The sequence below is a fragment of the Littorina saxatilis genome, linkage group LG15, assembly GCF_037325665.1.
Source record: "Littorina saxatilis isolate snail1 linkage group LG15, US_GU_Lsax_2.0, whole genome shotgun sequence".
NCBI lineage: Eukaryota > Metazoa > Mollusca > Gastropoda > Littorinimorpha > Littorinidae > Littorina > Littorina saxatilis.
The window spans coordinates 41,338,131-41,363,559 of NC_090259.1; the positions used below are offsets into that span (position 1 = coordinate 41,338,131).

A 25,429-nucleotide genomic window follows, 5' to 3' on the forward strand; every position below is an offset into this window, starting at 1 on the left:
AACGCTACATGTACACATATTATGTATACATAACAGATTGAAATCCAGGTATGTACATTAGTCTGTTGGAGAATGAACACAGTTTTACTCACATACTCGGCTGAGAAAATCTGCTCCAACATTGTCTGAACCCTTGATCGATTCCACTCGCATATCAAAGTTCTGCAAGTACATCACCCACCTCATGATACGATTATTCACAAACTTCGCAGAGTTCAGGTAGGTGAGGGGTTTGTGATCAGTCTGAAGCACGAATTTCACCCCTTGGAGGTAGAGTTCAAATTTCTTGATTCCCCACACGATGGCTAAACACTCTTTCTCCATGGTCGAGTAGTTCTTCTCGGCTCCTGACAGCTTCTTGCTGGCATAGCTGACCGGAAACGGTTTACCTCCATGCTCTTGCATCAGCATGGCGCCGATCCCTTCGTCCGATGCGTCTGTACGCAAGATGAACTCTTTGGCAGTATCAGGAAGGCGTAGCACCGGGTCTCGTGACATCAGGTCGCGCACGGTCTGGTATGCCTTCTCCTGAGCTGGTCCCCAGAGTATTCGGTTGGGGCATCCTTTTCGGGTCATGTCCGACAAAGGTGCCGTTATGGCGGCGAAGTTTGGAATGAACTCTCTGTAGTACCCAGCCAATCCAAGGAAGGATCGCACCTGCTTCTTGGTTTCAGGACGTGGCGCATTGAGGATCTTGGTGACGTTTTCCAACAAAAGCCCCTTTTGACCTTCCTTCAGTGAATAACCTATGAAGTCAACGTTGTCGGTCCCCAAAATGCACTTGCTGGGTCTCACGGTCAGATTGGCTTTTGTCAGGCGGGAAAACAGTTCCCTCAAAGTCTCCAGATGCTCCGCAAAGGTCTCCGTGTGGACTAGCAGATCATCCCAGTAGTACACAACATTCTTCATTCCTTTGAACATTTTTCGCATTCCCCTCTTCAGGGTAGCACCACTGTTCACCATGCCAAAAGGCATCCGCAGGCACTCATACGTTCCGTCTGGAGTTGCAAAGGCGGTCTTTGGTATGTCCTCTTCGCGCACAGGAATCTGCCAATATCTCTTGCTGAGATCGATCTTTGAGAAGATCTTACTGCCAGTTAACTGTCGGAATAGATCAGTTGCCGTCGGCATTGGTTCAGGGTCAAACACGGTGATCTTATTGACTTTCCTAAAGTCAATGCATACCCTGTTTGTGCCGTCTTTCTTCTTGACAACAACAACGGGAGATGAGTAAGGGGATGATGATTCACGGATGACCCCCATCTTCAACATGTTGTCGATGTCCTTCTTCAAGGATTCCCGAGCCTGAAACGGGATAGGGTATGGTTTTGACCGAACAGGAACGTCAGATGTCAGGTGGACTTCATGTTCGACCAAGGACGTAGAGCCTGGAACATCAGAGAACCTATGGGTGAAGTCGCCCATAAAATCATGCAGCTCCTTCTGCTGATCTTCTGTCAGGACAGGTCCTAGCTTGACGTCATCCACTCCCTCTTTCTTGTGGAGGTCTCCCAACTCCAGTAGTTCCTCACCGTCGAACTCGTCTAGTTCGGCTGGTTCTTCCACACTTGCTGCGACCTGTACTGCTTCCGGAGGTCTCTCCACATACAGTTTCAGGAGGTTAGCGTGGTAGATCTTGGACTTCTTGCCGACATTCACCTTGTAGTCGTTGATCCCTACCACGGCCTCAACCTCGTATGGGCCTTTCCACTGCATCAGTAGTTTGTTGTGATCAGTGGGGAGCAGTATCAGCACTTTGTTACCTGGTGTAAACTTCCTGTTTGCGGCTTTGCGGTCGTAGTAGTGCTTTCCACTATCCTGAGACTTTCTCAAGTTTTCTCTCGCAATCTCGAGAGTCTCCTCCAGTTTCTCTCGCAACTCGAACACGTACTGGTAACTGTTCTTCACTTCAGGTGTGTCCACATCTTTCGTCCACAATTCCTTTAGTATTTGCATCGGGCCTCTCACGGTCCGCCCGTACATCAGCTCGAACGGGGAGAATCCAGTGGACTCTTGTGGCACCTCCCTGTATGCAAATAGCAAGGCGTTGATGTAGCGATGTCACTGCCTTGGCTGCTCACTGCATAGTTTTTTAAGCGTGGACTTCAGCGTCGCATTGAATTTTTCGACCAGCCCATTGCACATCGGGTGATAAGCTGTCGTAGTCAAGTGACGAATGCTCAGCAGCCTGTTGACCTCTTCCATGCATTCAGAGACAAACTGTGTCCCCAGGTCTGTGAGGATCTCTTCAGGAACCCCAATTCTGCTGAAAATGTCCACAAGTGCCTCGGCAACAGTCTCTGTGTGAATTTTCTTCAGAGGCACGGCTTCTGGGTACCTGGTTGCATAGTCTACCAGGGTCAGTACCCAACGATGACCCGCTTCACTTGGCGGTTTTATCTCGCCGATGAGGTCAATGGCCACCCTCTTGAAAGGTCGGTCGATCAAAGGCATCTTCTGCAACGGCACTTTCGGGACCCTTCCTCGAGGTATGGTTTTCTGGCAAATATCGCACGATCGGCAGAATCGAGTCACATCTGCATGCAGTCCTGGCCAGTAAAACGCAGCCTGGATTCTGTCCGATGTCTTCTTGACACCCAGGTGACCTCCCATAATAGAGTCGTGGGCCACCTCCATCACCTGGCGCCTAAGTGGTTGAGGCACCAGAACTTGACGTAATGGCTTCCCACCGTTGACTCTCGCGTGCTGGAACACTCTGTACAGGATCTTGGCCTTTACTTCAAAGTGCACAGTGCCTTCGCCCTTAGTCATCTCCTTGGCAGGACGACTCCTGTACTTTGTTAAGGTCGAATCAGCTTCCTGTAGCTGAATCAGCTGATCCCTGTCCACGACAGCAGTTGCAGAACTGTTGGTGACCCTGAGTGGCGTAGTTGTTTTGTCCTTCTTCGCCTGGGCTCTGGTCGTCACAGCGCTTACAACCTGCGGCTGGTCGCGGCGATGCACAGTTGTTCTGTCATCTCGTAACAGTTCACTGATATCTTCATTCGCGAATGGCAGTGGGTCTTCCTCCTCAACAGCAGGCTGAGCTGCGCCCATTCTCCATTCGACATCAGGGTCATCAGGACGTCTCGCACCCCCAATGTTCCCAATTAATAGATCGTACAAGGGCTTCTTCATGCAGACGGCCTCAACTTCTCCGGTGAAGTATGGAGTATCTATCTGGATCTTTGCCACTGGTGCCCTCACGCATTTGCTGTCAGCCATGAGCGTCCACTTGAAGTCACCAGTGAACTTCTCTGTTGGCACCAGATCCTCTTTGACAATGACTCCATTGCAGCCCGAATCTCTGAGAACAGTCACTTCCTGCTTCTCAACAAATCCCTTCGACACGGGCATGTTCGACACTGACACAGCTGCGCTGGCGACGACAGAGATTGACTTGCCATTGGCGAGTAGAAGCTGGCCATCAGATATACATTCTTCCACGTCCGATGGTGTAGCCACTTGCTCGGCAGCCCTTGGAAGTATGACGCTGCTCGCACATACTTGTTGGTTCGAGCCACTCGTTTGCCTCTTGTTGTCGTAATATCTCCGTCGATGTTCTTGCGCTTTGTCATTGACATGTCCGTTATTTTTCTTTTGGGGACAGTTGGCGACTCGGTGGCCCTTGGCATTGCAATGGAAACACGTTATGTTCTGCCCTTCATTGGATGATGGTGCGGACTCAGTTTGTCCCTTGGCAGGTTGGTTTGCCTGGTTTCCGCTCTTCTGGAAAGGTTTCGTTGACTTTGACGTCCCCAGGGTCCTTCCATGAGCAATGAGATAACGCTCAGCAGCATCAGTAATGTCCTTCAAACCCCGCAGTTTTTGCTCTTCCAAGCGGGTCGCCAGCTCCTTCGGGCAGGCATTAAGGAATTGCTCCTTCACGATCAAGTCCCGCAGACTCTCGTATGACTGCTCTTCACCTGATAACTCCACCCACTTCTGCAGGTATGACGACAGGCGCTCCACAAACTGGCTCGGTGTCTCTCCAGACAATGGCTGGCAATCGCGGAAGCGTTGACGGTAGCCCCTTTCAGTGAAGTTGTAGCAACGCAACAGAGCTTCCTTCAGTACATCATAGTCTCTGGCGTCATCGTTTGAGAGTCTAGCGTAGACCTCAAGTGCTGCCCCAGTCAAATGTGCGCTGAGTAGAATCGCCCAGTCGTCGCGCTGCCATCTAGCACTCTCAGCGAACCTCTCGAATCTTGCAAGGTAGCAGTCGATCTGGTCCTTCCCGTCAGCGAATGCTGGAAGTTTCGGTGCCCTGTGTAACATTTGCTGCTGGTTATCTCTTTGGCGTGGTGCCTCGTGCTCATTTTGAACACGCACCATTTCTGTCTGAAGCTCTAAGCGCTTCGTCTCCATTTCTATCTGGAGCTCTAAGCGTTTCAGCTCCATTTGCCTTTCTTCACGCTGTGCTTCTCTTTCTCTTTCTTCACGCTCACGCTGCGCTTGTCTTTCTTCACGCTGCGCTTGGAGTCGTGTCTGGGACTCGACGAACTCCGTCAACTGCTTGCCTTTTAGTCCCAGTTCAATTCCTTTTCCCCAGAACTCAGCCATTCTGGTCTTTTCCGGTGCGTTCGTCTGTATTCTTTCACAGCCCCGAACGTAGACGAATGTAGTCTTCTAAAAGAACACAGTCTCTACTGCACCTCCGATGCTTCTCTCGTCGCTGGTCACCTTCGTAGACGCAGGCTGCCACCCTCCTCGTCTAACGTGACGGCGCACACTGCTCACGATACGTACACGACGTACCTCAGTCGTATTTCGTAGTATTAATGCACTAGCTCCGCGACGAAGTCCGTCTCGTCCAAACGGCAGCTAACCTCTGTAATCCCGATACACTCCGGCGTCGCTCACCGTACCGAGCTGCGGCGATTACCAAACTCTTCACCAGTCACACCGAATCCACGGTTCCGTAGTCTCAATACTGATCCCTCAGGATACACCCGATTGATGGCTACCTCCTGTGACTGTCTTGACACTGGTCCTTGTTGCTGGAAAACCCTTGGCGTTAAACGTAGATCCTTGGCTTGGCCCCCAATTGTTACACGACACTTGAGATTGCCACAAGTTCTCAAATGCCGTATAGTTGTGTTCTTTTATTCTACGTCGCCCGTCTTCGCAGCAGCAGAAAACAACTCGTCAAATTGAGTTCGAGGATTTATTCAGCATTCAATACATACAACTGCACATCGTAGCAGAACTCAAATAGAAGCTTTTTTACATACAAATCGCGCTGGCATATATAGTAAATACTCAATCTCGAGAATATTCCAGACCGAACATGATACAACTACATTATACGAGCCGTGCATGGACTAAACTAGCGACATTCTCTATGACGTACATCAAAGGCGCCGACGCACTTAATCCGAACGAACGCCACGAACTCACGACTAAAACAGCGTGGTAAACAACTTGTTTTGACAGGACTAGAAAGTTCACCTGCATTCTCGTCCAAGCATAAATATTGTGTTTACAAAATATAATATCGGTACTTTCCCACAAAGTACAAATAAGTCAACTACATGCAACACACAAAACTGAACCAAAGCTCAGCAACGGTAGCGTTTCCTAACAGTGTGAGACCATCCAATCACAGCCCCCGAATTCCCCCACGTGTCTATCAGAATAGCTATATTGGGACATTAACATCTTTGAGTCTTGAGTCATTGACGTCAAATCATCTTGACGTCGTATGCTTGCGCGAACATATTGCCGTAGTCTCGGAAATTCTACCCCAACAAAGCGACCTTGGATGGCGAGGGATCAAAAATCGAAGAATTGGTCGGCACCTACCGTATTCTAGTTAGTATGTTCACAATTTTTGGTGAACTTCCATCTCCAACTGTAGCCTCAGTTAGGTCACTAAGAATCCTTCTTTATCATGTGTTATCGGCATGAACATTTCTCAAAGTCGATCACAGTATAGCATTCGTGGGATACCTCCAGCTTCGCTTGGATAAAACAAGAAAAGCAAATGCTTATGCAACTCACCTTTCTTCATATGTAATATATGAATCATAAACAAAATATTTGCTTCTCTAGCTCTATAAAATGTTTTCACACCACATGGTGAGACCAAAGACTCAGAAACGCTGTTTTTGACTAACATGGGCAATCAGCGTATTAGTTATCGTATTTGTGGGATATTCTTCGTATTGGATAACTGTAAATAGATTGATGCAGGTCACAATAAGGACAAGTTTGGGCGACGAAGTAGGAAGCTTGTTTTGTGTGATAGCAGTGTTGATGGTCTTTGCAATCAGTTTTTGTCTGACAGAAGTGTTAGTTCCGTAAGAGAAAGGGAAGTAGTGTTGTGAAGCTGCTGATTAGCTTTTTGGATGTACATGTCACGGTCCCAAACCACAACGGCTCCTCCTTTATTTGCTGGTTTTATGATGATGTCAAATCTGTGTGGCAACAAGTTCTGAATCAGAGAGGTTGCTTTGTTTGATGGGTTTTGGCTTAATAGCTTTTATGTCTCCCTGACATCGTGAAATGTACAATTCCACTGGTTGGAAGAGTTGAATGAAAATGTCCTGTGACGTAGGACGTCTACGCATTGAACCTAACACAGCCATCCATCTGAGCATACGGGAAACATGCTCACAGTCAAGGAGTGTTTTGTATTTGCTTGTGGTTTTGGTTAAAGGAACTTCTTTCTTCTTCTTCAGCGTTCCAGAAATTATGGTGACGTGTGAGCTCGTTTGCCCATTTGGTTTCCCCACACTATACTATGAGAACATAGTCAGCTTCACTCCGCTTTCGTTGGGTAAGCATGCTGGGTATTTTTGTGTTTCCATAACCCACCGAACCCCGACATGGATTACATGATCTTTTCCGTGCGCACTTGGTCTTGTGCTTGCGTGTACACACGAAAGTCACTAGCAGGTCTGCACATAAGTTGACCGGGAGATCGGAAAAAATCTCCACTCTCAACCCACCAGTGCCCGTATGCTTATGGGGGAAGTTTGCGAAAACTCCCGAAGTTTTGAGTGACATCGGAAGAACTTGCCTCACTTTCGTATGCATGGGCCGGAAGAAGGGCTTACTTCGAAGCAAAGCGAGGAAGTAATTGATGGTAGTTTGCGACAACTTCCTACGTTTTGAGCGACATCGGAAGTACATCCTCAATTTCGCATGCATGAGACGGAAAAAAAGCTTACTTTTGAAGCAAACGAGGAAGTAAGTGAGGTTAATTGTACTACAGCGAAACCCAGGAGTAAACACGCTGCTTCCAAAGTTTCTCAGTGCAAAATAGCAGGGCTTTTCTTCGGTTTTTTATATAAAACCGGCCGATCTAGCGCAAATGAAAGTCCCAAAGAGAGAAAATAGAAAGAAAAGTCGTATCTCGTGCGTGCATTTCGTGTAAATTTCCCTGAATACAAACCTGAGTTGCCAGCTTTGACTTTTGTTCGTTCTGGGTCACTGGCCACCACTCTTAAAATTTCATCCCCGCTAATAGGAGGGGGTGTTTCTATGTAAATGGGCGTCTTTGTGTGCATGTATGAGTGTGTGTGGGTGTGTGTGTGTGTGCGTGCGTGTGTATGTGTGCGTCTGTTCATTTATTCATTCGTTTGCAGTGCAGGCGCGCACATGTGTGTGTGGGGGGGAGGGTGTGTGTTTGTGTGTGTGTGTGTGTGTGTGTGTGTGTGTGTGTGTGTGTGTGCGTGCGTGTGTGTGTGAAAGTGTTGCGTGCGTGCGTGCGGGTATAATTGTGCGTTTGTTTGTGTGCGCGTGCGTGTGTGTGTGTGTGTGTGTGTGTGTGTGTGTGTGTGTTCGACGGTATGTGTGTGTGTGTGCACCCCCACCCCCCCACCCCACACACACACTATTATGAGCTGATTATTTGCGCCTCGATATTTTATTTATTTTCTTACGTTTTATGTTGTTTGTTGTGATTCACCACACCCGAGTTTCTCGAAATTGAGATAATAAAGTGTTCTATGTCTAACACACATGCACGCAAGCGCGTAGGATAAACAAATCCAATCTTGACTTTCAACTTTTCATAAACATACATCCTGTTCACAATTAACGAGGACAAACATAAATTACTAACACCTAAGTACAACATTTTATCTTTTGTAAAATTTTGGACACACATTTTCCCAATTAATATGAAAGTTATTGAACTTATCTTCTTTTCACTACACCGTATATCTTGATTCCCCAAAAAACTTGAGTTCTGCCTTTTTAAATTGACCAGTAGCCCAAAACGTTCGCTCTTACCAAACAGTTTTACCGATACACAATCATTAAAAAAAAAAGAGGTTTAACATAACCGACTTCGCTACCACATAAACAAAAAAGTTTTATTCTCCCCAACATTCTGGTCAACAAAATCATTATTACAGAGTCATTCAATTTCAAGACAATCATCACAGCTTTGAACAGACCATTTCGTTCAACCAGTCAAAAACAACAACTATAGTAAAAGCTACAGCGCGATCAACGTTCGCCCATTTACGAACTCGCGATGAGATTTGTTTCTTCTGGTCGCCAAGCCTACCGTTTACAAACGCATGCGCACTAATTGGGATTCCCCCAATTTCCTCGACCTTGACCTCAGGACTCTCGAAGCCACTACTTCGGCGTTCAAGTTAGCTCGTGCATACCGAGTAGCTGGCAACTTTGCTTCCAAAGTTCCCACTTTCAAAGTTAATTTCATCATTTATACGACGATGTCACACGCATTCCTTCTTTGCCACTACTAAAGCAAACGTGTGCAAGATTGTATGTTACACGCTTTGATGCCGAAATCAATTATGTTGATTATGCATTTATTTCTGAAAATGTTTACCTTTACATACATTCAGTCACTACCTTAAACACTTATGTTTTCAGTATTCATTTCAAGTGATCACGAACGTAAAAAAATGGGTATCAAAGCGTTGTTACATTTTGTTGTGCATTCTGAACAGTGTGCCAACAGGCCTTGGTCAGTCAATCACGTTTTATCTGTGTACTAAGTGTTTGACGGTAAAAGAATAACACCAACCCCGTTCTCCTGTATATATGAAAGCCACATTTTCTTCTTCATTCAATTTCTGTTTTCAAAAGCTTCGTCAGCTTTCCACTTACACGACACGATCCCTTTACTAAGCTTCAATGAAGAACCCTGAATACGAAAGGTCAAAACAAAACAATAGGTACTATTTTCACTATCGTCGTCTGCAACGAAAACCGAAAATGGTGAAACGCTTTGCCACGTACACAGAGGACGAAATTGCAAAGAAAAGATCGAACCTTACACCTGTGACTAGGAAAAGGTGCATAGACAGTTCCGTGCGGATCTTGCCACGTATCAACGTACATCCGATGCTCAGAACCTACAGATGGGTGACGCTTTGGCGATTGAGGCTTCGTCTTCAGCTCTAACACGCACGCAGACAGTCAGGCAGGTCTAATCTGCACCAGCGGTGATGGAAGGTTTGGATTTATAAACACTCGAATGTTACTTCGACAAGATAAACGAACCGAAAGACGAAAGTGTGCCCAAAATTCGGAAAATATTCTTTCAAAACTGCACTGTAAACAACATCAACATCACTGTGAGAAAAAGAACAATCCAAACACAACCAGTTCCCCTGTGGAACATTTCGGGTGGACTTTCCCACGACCTGACCTACACAAATTCTCCGTGTTCGTTCGCGCTTTGCATTCAATCTGTGTTAGTGCGCGCGTGTGTTTGTGTGTTTAGCTTTCGTTGGTTTGTGCTGTTTGGTTCAAAACAAGTTTATTTTTTTCATTGAAAGATTCAGAAACGTTGGTTGATACTTTGTTAAATGCATTCAACCAGAAAAAGACACGAAACGAATTGGATCTATCTTCTGCGCGCATGCGTGTGTACGGTATGTGTGAAAAGGCAATTGTGTTGTCAGTCTGGTTCTGTGCCTGTTATTTCGTCCCCAAAAACTCATTTATATCTTTCTATGCCTATGCTGTGAGACATAATCGCCATTACGAGCTAGTCGTGTGACAGAGAGTTTTCTTGCACACTCGACTGCTGCTGTTTCACTCCGGCTAAAGCCGTCGTGAAACATCTACAGTCTCGTGTGCAAGAAAACTCTCTGTCACACGACTAGCTCGTAATAGCGGGTAATATCGCATCTTAAAGCCGTCGCGATATAACCTTGAATGGTTGAAAACGACGTTAAACACCAAATAAAGAAAGAAAGAAAGAAAGCATCTTAAAGGTCCTTACCCATCTAAAAGAAACCTCCAACGCATGCTACAATTGCCTGACATTCTGGTTTTAAAGGCAGCTCATTGGGAAATGAGCTCAGACACAATATTGAAGACGTGAAATGCATCAATCGAGCAACTGTCGTAACTTGGCTACAATGAGACGGTCGGCTACCTTGCACCATAGACACGAACTGTGACATTCTTGTTTAATTTAGGTGAAAAGCTTGAAACAGAGGGGCTCAAAACCGACAGTACAATCATTTACTGACCAAAAAAACCGTGCTTGAGTCATTCGGCGAAGGTGGTGAGCTTTCAAACTACCACGACTGAATAACTGATAACACATCTTTGCATAGTGCTTTTTCTAGACGAGTATCATTGTGCAGTGGTTACGGATTCGGAATTTCAATCCGACGCTCTGGGTTCAAGTGCCGCTGGGAGCTACACATTTTTTTTTTTTTTAATTAACCTTTTTCTTAATAGACCTCAATTGCATTGAGACTGCAACAACCGGTTTTTGCCTCTGTGTTAATTTTTTTTAAACGCGTAAAGAAACTGTCCTATGCTTTCCACAAAAAAATCGAATCTTGACTTTTAACTTTTAACATAACCATGCATCGCCATACGGTAATCAAAAATTAACGAGGGAAAACAAATTAAAACACCGATGAACAGTATTGTCTTTTCTAAACTTTTTGACAGACATTTCCCCAATAACTAAGGAACAAGTCACTAAACTTAGTTATTTACGGTCTACTGCATAATGTTCTTCCTTTTAAACTTTACCAGTAACTCAAAGTTTCCCTATAACCAATCTATGTTTGTCCAACAGTTTTACCGATATAAAATTATTAAACACAAGTTCAACATACAGTAATTGTTGTACTTATTGTGAGAACGAAATTGATTATACTGATTTTGTTTTTTTTGTGCCCCAAAATTATGTTCACTCGGAAATGCGTTGAGGATAAAGTGATTTGTAAATATAATATGATTATTAAAAATTACCGTTAAGGAAGTTTTTTGGGCGTGTTTAACAAACATTTAGAAATAGTATTGTTAAAGATATAGGTACATTTAAAGTAGAAAAATTAATATGAAAAGCAGAAAAAAATAAAAGAAAAAAAGATCAACGAAGAGGGATACTCCCCGCAAAAAACAAAAAAAAAACAAAACAAAAAAAAAAGTTCAACATAATCACTTACTCTTCTCCTAATATTCAAGCCAACAAAGTCATTTGTCATAGGCAGTCATTCGATTCCAAGACAATCATCACAGGTTTGAACCGACCCTTTAGTTTAACCATTCAAAAAACAACAGCAATAACGCTGTTGGTACTACAGCGCGCTCAACGTTCGCCTTTTTGAACTCGCGATGAGATTTGTTTCTTCTGGTGGCATGCTTACCGTTAACAAACGCATGCGTACTAGTTAGGATTCCCCCAATTTTCGCGACCTTGACCGAATACTCTCGAAGTCACCACTCCGGCGTTCATGCATAGTAAACAGTTGGAAAGTTAAACTTCCGAAAGAGGCCTCTACTTCCAGTGTTGCTGACTTCCTCCTCATGCATACGGGCCCAACCCCCCGCGGGTTAGGGGGAGTCCCATATTGGTTGGGACGAGAAAGAATTTACCCGATGCTAACCAGCATGTCGTAAGAGGCGACTAACAGGTTCTGTTTCTCCTTTTACCCTTTTTAAGTGTTTCTTGTATAGAATATAGTCAATGTTTGTAAAGATTTTAGTCAAGCAGTATGGAAGAAATGTTACGTCCTTTGTACTGGAAACTTGCATTCTCCCAGTAGGGTCATGTATTGTACTACGTTGCAGGCCCCTGGAGCAATTTTTTTATTAGTGCTTTTGTGAACAAGAAACAATTAACAAGTGGCTCTATCCCATCTCCCCCCTTTCCCCTATCCCATCTCCCCCCTTCCCCCGTCGCGATATAACCTTGAATGGTTGAAAACGACGTTAAACACCAAATAAAGAAAGAAATATACGGGCCCAGGCGGCAGCGACCGGGATTCGAACTCACGACCTCCCGATTAGGAGGCCGACGTCTTACCACTGCGCCACTTCGCCTGTCGGTTAAGGTACAAACGTGTGGCCTTTTGACAAGACAGAGCTTTCATCCTGCAATAAAGTGAGAGTATCTGGAATGCAAAGTACGCGCAAGTTGGGATCCACGTTATCAGAGTGAAAAGACGCAGAAGATGCATATGGGGGGGGGGGGGGGGGGGTGAAGGCTGTTGGGCATGGGCAGGTGTATAGGGTTTTTAAGTGCACAGAGTTTTTTTTAGTCTTATTTATTTTTATTTTATTTTATGCAATTTGTATCGCGCACATATTTCAACATACGGATTCAAGGCGCAGGGATTTATTTATGCCGTGCGAGATGGAATTTTTTACACAATACATCACGCATTCACATCGGCCAGCAGATCGCAGCCATTTCGGCGCATATCCTACTTTTCACGGCCTATTATTCCAAGTCACACGGGTATTTTGGTGGACATTTTTATCTATGCCTATACAATTTTGCCAGGAAAGACCCTTTTGTCAATCGTGGGATCTTTAACGTGCACAACCCAATGTAGTGTACACGAAGGGACCTCGGTTTTTCGTCTCATCCGAAAGACTAGCACTTGAACCCACCACCCAGGTTAGGAAAGGGGGGAGTAAATTGCTAACGCCCTGACCCAGGGTCGAACTCGCAAACTCTCGCTTCCGAGCGCAAGTGCGTTACCACTCGGCGACCCAGTCCACTAGTCTTGGTGTTTTTTGCAGTTAATGCTCCCATTTCGAGTGCCAGTTGGGGGACAAATAGTGCCAACACAAAAGCCAGACAAGATGCCAGCTGGGAACGACTATTCATTGCTGACCACAACCAAGTTGTCGATCGTTTTATTGCTATTTTGCGTGGACAAATAAACTTGACATACTTTCACTGTGTCATAACACATGTGTGGTATGTAACAGGCTAGTGGAAATTCTGACGGGCTAGCGACTTTTTTGCCGATACTCGCCCGGCTGGCGAGTTAAACTTCTGAGATTTGGCCATCCCTGCAAATACACTTCCATGCAGGCTTTAAGCGTTATTAGTCCACGTGCGAGATTAATGTGAGCCTGGTCGAGGGCGACTCGTTCATGCCAGGCAGACCAAAATTAATGGATTTTGTGTGTGCAGATTATAAATCCTTGCATGAAAGTCAAAGAAACTTGATGTTTTTCAAACGGACAGCTGCCTGAGGCACGACAGAATAGCCTAGGGGATCCGTGCACCTGGAGTTGACAGGTCCAGTAACTTTGAAATGTACAAGAGATTCAAATTCACGTCGTCGTGGCGCAACTTGCTCTACCATATTATATTTAGGAAAAGGACAACACTGATTATGTTTATCACGAAATGGTGTTTATATTCTTTCCTGGAATGGAAAGAAGGATACAAGATGGGACTGGGTGGCCGAGTGGTAACGCACTTGCGCTCGGAAGCGAGAGGTTGCGTGTTCAGGCCTGGGTCAGGCCGCAATTTTCTCCCCCCTTTCCTAACCTAGGTGGTGGGTTCAAGTGCTAGTCTTTCGGATGAGACGAAAAACCGAGGTCCCTTCGTGTACACTACATTGGGGTGTGCACGTTAAAGATCCCACGATTGACAAAAGGGTCTTTCCTGGCAAAATTGTATAGGCATAGATAAAAATGTCCATCAAATACCCGTGGGACTTGGAATAAAGTAAAAAAATTCCATCTCACACGGCATTAAGTCTCAGGAAACATGAATACACGCATGCAGGAAAAAAAAAAATATGGGTAGCGCCGTATATTGTATGGCAGCTCGCTTTCCCCAGGGAGAAAGCAGCCCGAATTTCCATGAGGGTAACCTCACTGGACTATAAATCTTATCCAATCCATCCAATCCAATCCAAGAATGTTAAATCATGCATTGTCAGTTGTATTTAAGAGAATATTTTTCATGGAAAGAGATTGACTTAGTCTGAAGCTCAAAAACATCAAAATCACCAAGAATCGAGTTACTCCAAAAGTCCACGATGAAATTCAAATACAGTTTATGGATACTCACTGCAGAGGCCATCACTGCCGCACACGTCTGAAGACTTGCACTCATCGGCTCCCTGCGTGCATCGCTCTCCCGTCACGAGCTCTTCACACACACACACACACACACACACACACACACACACACACACACACACACACACACACACACACACACACACACACACACACATACACACACACGCCCGCACGCACGCACACACACACACACACACACACATACACACACACACACGCCCACACACAATTTGTAAGGCTTTTTACATTTAGTCAAGTTTTGACTAAATGTTTTAACATAGAGGGGGAATCGAGACGAGGGTCGTGGTGTATGTGTGTGTGTGTGTGTGTGTGTGTGTGTGTGTGTGTGTGTGTGTCTGTGTGTCTGTGTGTGTCTGTGTGTGTCTGTGTCTGTGCGTGTGTGTGTGTAGAGCGATTCAGACCAAACTACTGGACCGATCTTTATGAAATTTGACATGAGAGTTCCTGGGAATGATATCCCCGGACGTTTGTTTTCTTTTTTTCGATAAATACCTTTGATGACGTCATATCCGGCTTTTTGTAAAAGTTGAGGCGGCACTGTCACACCCTCATTTTTCAATCAAATTGATTGAAATTTTGGCCAAGCAATCTTCGACAAAGGCCGGACTTCGGTATTGCATTTCAGCTTGGAGGCTTGAAAATTAATTAATGACTTTGGTCATTAAAAATCTGAAAATTGTAAAAAAAAACCTAAAAAAATTAAAACGATCCAAATTTACTTTCATCTTATTCTTCATCATTTTCTGATTCCAAAAACATATAAATATGTTATATTTGGATTAAAAACAAGCTCTGAAAATTAAAAATATAAACATTATTATCAAAATTAAATTTTCGAAATCAATTTAAAAACACTTTCATCTTATTTCTTGTCGGTTCCTGATTCCAAAAACATATAGGTATGATATGTTTGGATTAAAAACACGCTCAGAAAGTTAAAACGAAGAGAGGTACAGAAAAGCGTGCTATCCTTCTCAGCGCAACTACTACCCCGCTCTTCTTGTCAATTTCACTGCCTTTGCCACGAGCGGTGGACTGACGATGCTACGAGTATACGGTCTTGCTGAAAAATTGCATTGCGTTCAGATTCATTCTGTGAGTTCGACAGCTTGACTAAGTGTTGTATTTTCGCCTTACGCGACTTGTTCTTAGATTCAGTTAAATGAAGGCCTAAGGGCTTTATCGTCAAAAAGACGATAGTTATTGTTTTTCCTTTTTTTAAAACTGAACTCAAACAAATTATGACCTTGAAACGTGATGAGGGTCAAGCAGACGTGGGTCCAGTCTTGGGGTCATCACACCCTAATAATGTGTAAACTTTGACAGATCTAGCATCCAAAACATGAAAAAAAACAATAATTTCTCATTTTTGAACCAAATTTGAACCCTCTGTGACACAGGTCATTGGAACTCGGGTCATGGCTGAAGATTATACAATCCTGTAAGTGTGTGAAGTTGCAAAGAACATTCGAGACAATAGTAATTTTCATTTATTTGCCAGAACATGGCCTTTTTCTGTCCTTGATATTTGGCAAGGTTCAATTAAACTATGGGAATGCCTGGATGTATTCAAACCGTTACCCCCCGCGGGTTAGGGGGAGTCCCATACTGGTTAGGACGAGGAAGAATTGACCCGATGCTCCCCAGCATGTCGTGAGAGGCGACTAACGGATTACGTTTCTCCTTTTACGTGTTTCTTGTACAGAATATAGTCATTTTTTTGTAAAGATTTTAGTCAAGCAGTATGTAAGAAATGTTAAGTCCTTTGTACTGGAAACTTGCATTCTCCCAGTAAGGTAATATATTGTACTACGTTGCAAGCCCCTGGAGCAAATTTTTGATTAGTGCTTTTGTGAACGAGAAACAATTGACAAGTGGCTCTATCCCATCTCCCCCTTTACTCCGTCGCGATGTAACCTTCAATGGTTGAAAACGACGTTAAACACCAAATAAAGAAAGAAAGATTCAAACCGTTCAATTGTGTGAAATTTTATAGCTATTTCTTCGTTTGAGAAAAGGGAATTTGTTCTCTCAATTTTTTATTTACCTCAAACACGACCACGCAGTGACCTTTAAGTTGGACGAGGTAAACAACATTTTTGTTCCTGTCTGAAGATTGTCAATGTGTGAAATTTGGAGGTTCCACCTTAAAAAAGCACCCCAAAAAGACTTGTGGCCGGTCGCACGGCCTTACTCTGCTCATCACTAAGACTCTTGTGACTTTTCTCGTGACTCACAGTTTATTCTTATTAGTCTTCGTTCATTGGCTGAAACTCCCACGTTCACTTACATTGTCTCACTAGTGGATGTTTACGCGTATGACCGTTTCTACCCCGTCATTTAGGCAGCCATACGTCGCTATCGGAGGAAGCATGCTGGGTATGTTTGTGTTTCTATAACCCACTGAAATCTGGCATGGAATACAGGATCTTTTCCGGGCGCACTTGGTCTTGTGATTGCTTGTACACCCGAAGTGGGATAAGGCACTAGCAGGTCTGCACATAAGTTGACATGGGAGATCTCCACCCTTCACCCACCAGGCGCCCGCGGCCAGGATTTGAACTCACGACATTCCGATTAGGATGCCGATATCTTTTCCCTGCGCCCGTCAGTCACAATTTAAATCTGCGTTATTAAGACCATTTCGGGCTTGGGTAGTTTATCAAACATCTCGGACCATACAATTTAGTGAAGCAGTGTCCATTTCGCTCACTTCCAAATTCACTCTGGAATACGACTGTTGTTACGTCCCTTATTCCTCCAGGGTCAAGGCGAATTAACTGGTCTCTAGTTGCATACTCAGTCGGATCTTTCTTCTCCTCTGTCAGGTAAAAATGACACGCTTTGCATGGTGGAAAGGGGGAGGTGTGAGTAATTACAAACTAATATACACACAACATAATCTATTTAGGATGGCGACTGTAAAACTCACTGCACGTGCCGCTGACGCATTCCATGCCTGTGTTACAATCCCCTGTGGTTTGACAGTTGAAATTGACTGCAACTCCTACGCAACAGAAACCACACACAAAAACATTAGTAATACAAGTTAGCAGCAAATGATGGCAAGGTTCGCCGTTAAGAGCTACAGTCCACACACACACACAAACACACAAACACACACACACACACACACACAGAAAAAAGGAGAAGACTCCCTCCCTTCTTATCCCTCCCCCTTCCCTAGACCAACCTACCCGGTAGACGACTATCTCCCTTTTAAGACACCCATCACAGGATAAGACCTTCCACTTTGTCAATGTAACCGAGTGCCGAAACACCACAATCACCTTTGGAGGCGAAGTCCAATCAAACAGGATTGAGAATTTTAGGGCTTAGAAATAAGCTCTAAAATTCTCAATCCTGTTTGATTGGACTTCGCCTCCAAAGGTGATTGTGGTGTTTCGGCACTCGGATACATCAAGACCCTGTTTTCTCAGATATTCTATTCATAACCTCTGTTGGCACACACACACACACACACACACACACACACACACACACACACACACACACACACACACACTTACACACACACACACACACACACACACACACACACACACGCGCGCGCGCGCGCGCGCATAACCTTACAATTTATAAAGCCTATTCGTCCAAGCACTAGCTTCAAAAACATCCGAGATAAACTCAACGTTAAAGGCACAGTGCAGCTCACAGCCTTCGTTTTGCGTTTTTGTTGCAGCTGAGTGCATTTACAGTTCAAAAATCCTCCTATGGTAGTAAAACAAACCCAAAACTACCCAACGACGACATATGTGAAGCTCGACAGTTTCTTGTTCACGCGAGTGCATAAATTAACCTACCTATTACGTGGCACGGTGTTTGGTCGGAGTTCGATTCAACTGAGTGATTCCGGCCTCGATTTTGTTTTACACAAACTCATGATGACGTCTGACATAGTTTGCTAGTGACGTGTCTTTTTGTGCATGATGTGGTGATCTACCTGATCTAAATTTAGATCCAAAAATAGGTCAAGACCAGCCGGGTCCGAGTACGAAATTAATTCGTAAAAAAATCGCAGTTCTTGACTCTTTGGGTGCAAGTCAATGAAACTTGGTAGTTCGTCTAACGGATAGCTGCCTGAGGTATGACTAAAAGCCCCAGGGGCTCCGTGCACCTGGATTTGACAAGTTCAGTACCTTTAAGGTTTTTTTTATGAACCGGACATGACCCAGCTGTGACCCAAAATGTTAACGCGGGTCATGTCAGTAAATCATCAAACCATAAAAGTATGAAAGGTCTAGCATGAAGAACATCCGGGCACGGCCGGCCGTCCATACGAACCGACACGGATAAATACGTAGATTTACCAATTAGACAGGTGAGTCAACAAAAACGAAGTTCACTGACATGCTTTCGCGATTTTTGTGGCAGAGAAAGTTATCTTTTCATGCGTTGGTCAACGCTACACTTACTACAAGTGAAGTCTGCGCTGAATACGGTGTATCCCTGTCCACAAATACAGTTCCCGTCGGTACACTGGAGATTGGGAGCCAGGCATTTGGATGCTCCTGTGGCGCAAGTTCCTCCCGCATACCCCACCTGTGAATCTGTACCACACCACAATGCAAGGCATCACATCTATAGCACACTACAATGCAAGGCACAACATCTGTACCACACCACAATGCAAGGCATCACATCTGTACCACACCACAATGCAAGGCATCACATCTATACCACACCACAATACAAGGCACAACATCTGTGCCACACCACAATGCAAGGCATCACATCTGTACCACACCACAATGCAAGGCATCACATCTGTACCACACCACAATGCAAGGCATTACATCTGTACCACACCACAATGCAAGGCATCACATCTATACCACACTACAAAGCAAGGCATACCATCTATACCACACCACAATGCAAGGCATCACATCTATACCACACCACAATGCAAGGCATATCATCTATACCGAACCATAATGCAAGGCTTACCATCTATACCGCACCACAATGCAAGGCATACCATCTGTACCACAAACAATGCAAGGCATACCATCTATACCGCACCACAATGCAAGGCATAACATCTGTACCACAAACAATACAAGGCATTACATCTATACCACACCATAATGCAAGGCATTACATCTATACCACACCACATTGCAAGGCATTACATCTATACCACGCCATAATGCAAGGCACCACATCTGTACCACACCATAATGCAAGGCATTACATCTGTACGGTACCACAGTGCACGACATTATATATGCACCGAACCATAATGCAAGGCATTGCATATGTGAACAGCTCAGATCATGGGTAATTTTAACACCTTCACATTTAAATGCTTATTTTATAGCCATCCATTGAATTGAGAAGAAAACAAAGCATACTAAACTGCTAAGCATGAATCAAACAATAAGAAAATAAAAAGAACCAACAGCATCGTTTTGTATGTGTGGGTAGTAAACACGTTTTATTTACAAAACACGGCGGAAAATGGCGACAAATTTGTTGCACAGCGACAGGTCACTTTCTTCAACCAAGGCCAGTACTTTCATACATGACAAAGGAAAGCAAATATGGCCTGAATAATAAAGTTATAGTGTTCCTTTGCGTGTCTGAGTGATAAACTGTTTTAACCAACTATCTTCTGAAACGTAATTGCACTCAGCAGATTTGTCTTCCGCTCATAACTTTCGTGTCACACGGTCTTTGCGACAAACAGATAGATCGCATTCTCGCAGAAAATCATTAACACAGACCAGTCATTTTTAGCATTGCATTTGGGAAGGGCTACTATTATAGTGTGTTTTAAGAAAGAAAAACATTACAGTATCAGCAGAACACGACCTAATGAGTTTTCGTGTCACAGCGTTATGGGCGTGATATTGTTTAGACTTTTTGTTCTCAGTCTCACACTGTAGCAAAATCATTGACAACACAGACAAGTCAGTTTTAGCATAGACATTGGGAAAGGCTACTATTATAGTGTGTTTTAGGAAAGAAAAACATTATAGTATCGGCAGAACACGACCAAATCATGACAAATGAGTTTGCGTTATGGGCGTTATGGGCGTTTTTTTCACACTGCAGATCATATCTCAAAAACTACGGAATGGATCTTTATGAAATTTGATATGGATATTTTTGACTGGATTTTCTCATAGGTTTTTCCGTTTATTGATAGGACAGTTTGATGACGTCATATTTGACTGTTTGCCAAAAGGTCGAGACAGCACTTTCACAGTTACAGTTTTTCATCAATTTGATCGAATTTCTTATCACACAATCTCAGATCTAGGCCGGATTATGGGATTGCATTTCAGTTTGGTCATTTAAAGTTTTGTTATTGAAATGTTTGTTCGAAATATGTCATTTTTTCAAATTTTTAAAAACTAATATTTGAAACAAAAAATGTATATTGGTGTATTCCCTATTGCGTCCTGTATCTAAAACTATATAGTTTTGTTGTTTTGTATTGATAATTATGCTTAAAAATGAAAAAAACCGATAAATAACCACTATCTTTATTTATGAAAAAAGACACTTAAAAACAACTTCTATCTATTCCTTACCATTTTCTGATTCCAAATATATATAGTTTCATGGTGTTTGACGTTGAAAATAGGCTAAAACTTAACAAACTCGGATCGTTGAATGGAAATTATACTTCCAAGCTCCGTGCAGCTGACAACATGATAAAAACACGTCATTTCAAGTGTGGAACACGCTCATGACGTCATACTGAAAGGTGATGAATTATGGCTTCACCTTGCGATGTTTCATTTCAAACATGGTAACATTTTTAAAGGGGTTTCTTTCTCAGATTTCTGTTTGCCCTCTGTCTGTCTCTCTATGTCTCCGTCTGTCTGACTGATTCAATTAAATGTGTAATTACTTAGTTTTGCAAAAGTCAAACTAAGTAGGATATACCTAATTGATTCAGGTCTCTAAATTCTTATTGTAAAATTGTGAGTTTTATTCAAAACAAATTTAATTGGTGTTTTAAACTCAATAATGGGGCATGCTGTGATGAGTAGAAGAATGTGTGCTTACGAGCAGAAAAAGCCCATCAAAGTCAAGAATCGTGTTTTTCTTTTTCTATTTTCACCTTGTAGCTTCATACAGACACTAAGCAACAGTGTAGTTCCACTTCCAGTGCAATATCTTGTACTTTAATTTTGACCATCTGTGTAACACTTTATTGACCCATGATCTGAGCTGTTCACATATGCACCACATTATAAAGGTGCATTACATACACTGAGCACAAAAAGTTAAGGATATTTTTTCAGTGGTATAGCCCATATGTTAAACAGCAGTTTTTGGGACAGAAATACACGTGGATTTGAAGATCAGTGTTTCTGCTGCTCAAAAATGTTTTTTTTTTATTGGCGCAATGTTTGGGTATGACGTCACAGGTCCGTGACCATGCCTACCCTCAAAAATGGCGTTTTTGTACGGCTTGATTCACTTTCAACACACCAAATACAGCTCTTTCCGTACATAAAGGCAGAGGCATATATTCTATAGAGAGACTGACAAAGAAAAGCACAGCTAGATAGAGTCAAATGAAGATCAGCCAAAATAGTTATCTATTATTAACTACGGCAATGGCATACGCACACAACAAAAGTTAGTTGTTTTTCTTTAATCCGGCCCTCGACCTTGAGAGGAACAAAAATAGTATACCTTTTAAATATGTAAAATGAAATAGAATATTGAGAGAAAGAAAGAGAGGGAGAGAGAGACAAGGAGAAAGAGATAGAGAAACAGATAGACAGACTCAAAGTCTTACCACATAAGCCACTTGATCCACCACAGATACATGTGTTGCCGCCAGGAGATGACTTGCACTGGGCTCCGGCCGGGCAGTCCAGACTGTTCGTACAGGGGTCTCCAACTTGATACTCTGCAAACCGATCAATAAACTCTCCAGTACCAGGAACGTTCTCTGAATCAGGAAGACGTATAGATGTCACTTAACATACGCTAAACAAGAGCATGTTTGAAATGACCTATACGCCAGAAACTGGGCTTGTAATGGAAACAAGAAGAGCACATGCTTGTACGACTCATCGTCGTCTTAACCATAATATGAATCAGAATAAACTTAACTGCTGCTCTGGCTTTATTAGTTTTCAAAGAAACTGAAAATCTTCTACTTATCAACCCCACTTTGACCTTCAAGATTGACCCGGCTCAGGCGCACTTGGGTCATGTCTAAAGATCATCAAAGTGTATGAAATTTCAAAGATCTAGTTTAAAAATTCAAGAAAATAATTTTAAAATAAAATGTTGGAATTTTGTAAATCCTACTGTCCTTGGGGAATTGCGCGAAACGTTTTGAGCATGTGTGTATTGGTGTTTTCTAAGGCCTGAGTCTTTTGCTGTGACCTTGGGATCTTTATGCATGCACATCGGTGTAGTGTATTAATAGAGTTATTGCCCTTGGACCGAGAGTCGCTCTAGTGCTCTCCCTTGTATCACGGCCATGTGTGAAGCACTGAATAAATCAGCTGTTCATTGTATGAAATCAACTTCAAAGTGTTTGTGTGCCTCGAGCATGACTGGGAATGTGTTAGTTGCATCAGACAACACTATCGTGAAAGGCGCCACGCTAAATCCTATGCCACATCCATCTTTTAAATCATGTTAGTCCAAATCTGTTCCAGATCCAGCTTTTTTTGTTGTTGCTCTTTTTTGATCAGTAAAGTTCTACAAGTTTGATAGTTTTTAGATTTTATTGAGTCATCAATTTTACACTAAATGTCTGTAAGATATATTCAAAGTTTGTTTAAAATATGTAGGAAAATGTTATTGTAAGAATTCCATGCGCTTCCTGTTCCGGCGCTTCCGGTCTGCCATTTTTCTAAGCATGAGCCACAGGTTTTTGTTCCATCAATATCAGCCATAAACATGACGCACAAAGGCCATCATTGGGTAAATATTGTTCAATTTGTTTCTATTGTTAATTTTCTATTCAGGAATAATTATACTGTTCAAAAAAAGAAACGCATAGCTTGTAATATTTGGTTAATTTAGTTATATGGCTACAAGGATATCCACCAAACTGCAGAAAATGTTTATCTGGTCGTCGACCTTTCGTCCATTGCCACAAGTGAGCTCTGCACGTGACGCATGCGTTATCAGTGGCTACAATGTCAAAATTGCTCATTTGGCATGACCACTCGTCATGCTTCAGTGTAATCTCGTGAAACTCGGGGAATATTGAGCTCTCACCATGTCTTCCAAAACCCATAAAAGCGGATTGTTCGCCACAAAGAAATCAGACGACAATTCAGCGACGAAAGATGGCCCGATTGAGCAGAGAAGACCGCCAAATTGCATTGGGTCGTTTACAAGCAGGCCAAAGTCAAAGTGCAATCGCCAGGCACTTCCACGTGTCCCAGAGCACCATCAGTAGACTGTGGGTCAGGTTTCAAGCCACTGGCTCCGTTGCTGACTTGCCACGAGCGGGAAGACCAAGGGCGACAACTGCTGCTCACGACCGCTTCATACGGCTCCGCCACCTCCGGAATCGTTTCCTGTCGGCCTCATCTTCTGTCCAGGCTCTCCCCGGGCCACACCGATTATCGGACCAGACCGTGCGGAACCGCCTGCATGAAGCTGGTTTGAGAGCTCGCAGACCTCACAGAGGAGCTGTCCTCACCCGCCGCCATCGCCAGAACCGAGTGCAGTGGGGCAACCAGCACCTTCGCTGGACCGTCCGGAATCACTGGAGACACGTGTGGTTCAGCGACGAGTCCTACTTCCTGCTCCAGCGACATGATGGTCGGAGGAGGGTCTACCGGAGAGTAAACGAACGTTACGCGCCCAACTGTGTGGATGAGGCACCCGTTCATGGTGGTGGAGGCGTCATGGTGTGGGGGGCGATCAATACCGCTGGAAGGAGCACCCTGGTGCACGTCCAAGGGCGCATAACTGCCCAGCGATACGTGGAGGAAATTCTGCGCCCACACGCCCTTCCTCTTCTGGCTGACCAGGATGCCATATTCCAGCAGGACAACGCTCGCCCGCACACAGCACGACTCACCACCCAGTTCCTCACCGACCACCATGTCCAGGTGCTTCCCTGGCCATCCATGTCGCCAGACATGAACCCGATAGAACACCTCTAGGGTGAATTGGACAGACGTGTGCGCAGGCGAGAAGAAGCGCCGGCAAATCACCGCGATCTATTGCAGGCACTTCAGGAGGAGTGGGACACCATCCCACAGCAAGATATCCGGCATCTGATCCAGTCCATGCCCAGAAGGTGCCGGGCAGTTGTTGCTGCTCAAGGCAGTCACAACTCCTACTGACTTGACAGCCTCGGCACCCAATCGTATTGATTGACTGATTGATTTGAAGATGCAAATGAACTGTGTGTGCATTCAACTGTGTCCATACCAAATTTCAAACAAATAATCTAAATATTGGATTTTCTGTTAATTTTTTCGAAAAATAAAACAAATTTGGCAAGTAGCAACTATGCGTTTCTTTTTTTGAACAGTATATATTAGTCTTGTAGTAGGGAAAAGTTTATTGTTTTGTACGTTTTTTTGGTACAGCCTTTTACCATGTGGTGTTTTAGTGTTCGCCATGTTGTGCGCAGTTTTTACAAAGTTTATTTACGGTTTAATTAGTGTTCAGTGTGTCAAATTCAAGCAAGAGTGGTATTTTATACATGTTTGCCTTTCATCTAAAAGTGTATGGAAATGCATTCGTACCAAAGATAACGCTGCATAGGTATTTTGTTTTTAACCATTTTCCTAGTCAACAGTATGCTTACCTGTGATTCAGAATAAGTTTTTGGTTTGTTTTGTTATCTTTTTTTGTGTAAAGTGTGTAAGAGATAAAGGTAATGATCAGAGCTCTTTTTCTAAGTTAGTAAAATTCTTATTATCTCCCTTTAAGTGTAACAGAACAGTTTTCAAAATGACAAGTTTTACAGGTTGTTTCCCTTTGTTTTTGTAGTGTCAGTAATGTTAGTAGTTGCTGTTCATTATTAGTATGGTTGAGTGATTGTTATGTCACATTGTTTTCAGTTTGACGGTGTAGTATGTTGATTAAACATCATTTCAAGTTCAACTACTCATCAGTTCTGCCAGGCTTGTTTTGTGCG

General features: G+C 43.6%; 1 protein-coding gene across 3 annotated transcripts in view; it reads right to left on the reverse strand.

Annotated features, from left to right (window-relative positions):
• The window catches only part of LOC138949331 (uncharacterized), a 617,348-nt gene that overhangs the window by 216,245 nt on the left and 375,674 nt on the right, over positions 1-25,429 (reverse strand). For all 3 annotated transcript variants that reach the window (XM_070321116.1, XM_070321117.1, XM_070321115.1), the window contains 4 exons: positions 22,100-22,213; positions 18,750-18,884; positions 17,246-17,320; positions 14,279-14,359 (listed from right to left, as the gene is read on the reverse strand). In XM_070321116.1, the coding sequence (XP_070177217.1) occupies positions 14,279-14,359; positions 17,246-17,320; positions 18,750-18,884; positions 22,100-22,213 (405 nt within the window). The remainder of the gene's footprint in view (positions 1-14,278; positions 14,360-17,245; positions 17,321-18,749; positions 18,885-22,099; positions 22,214-25,429) is intronic.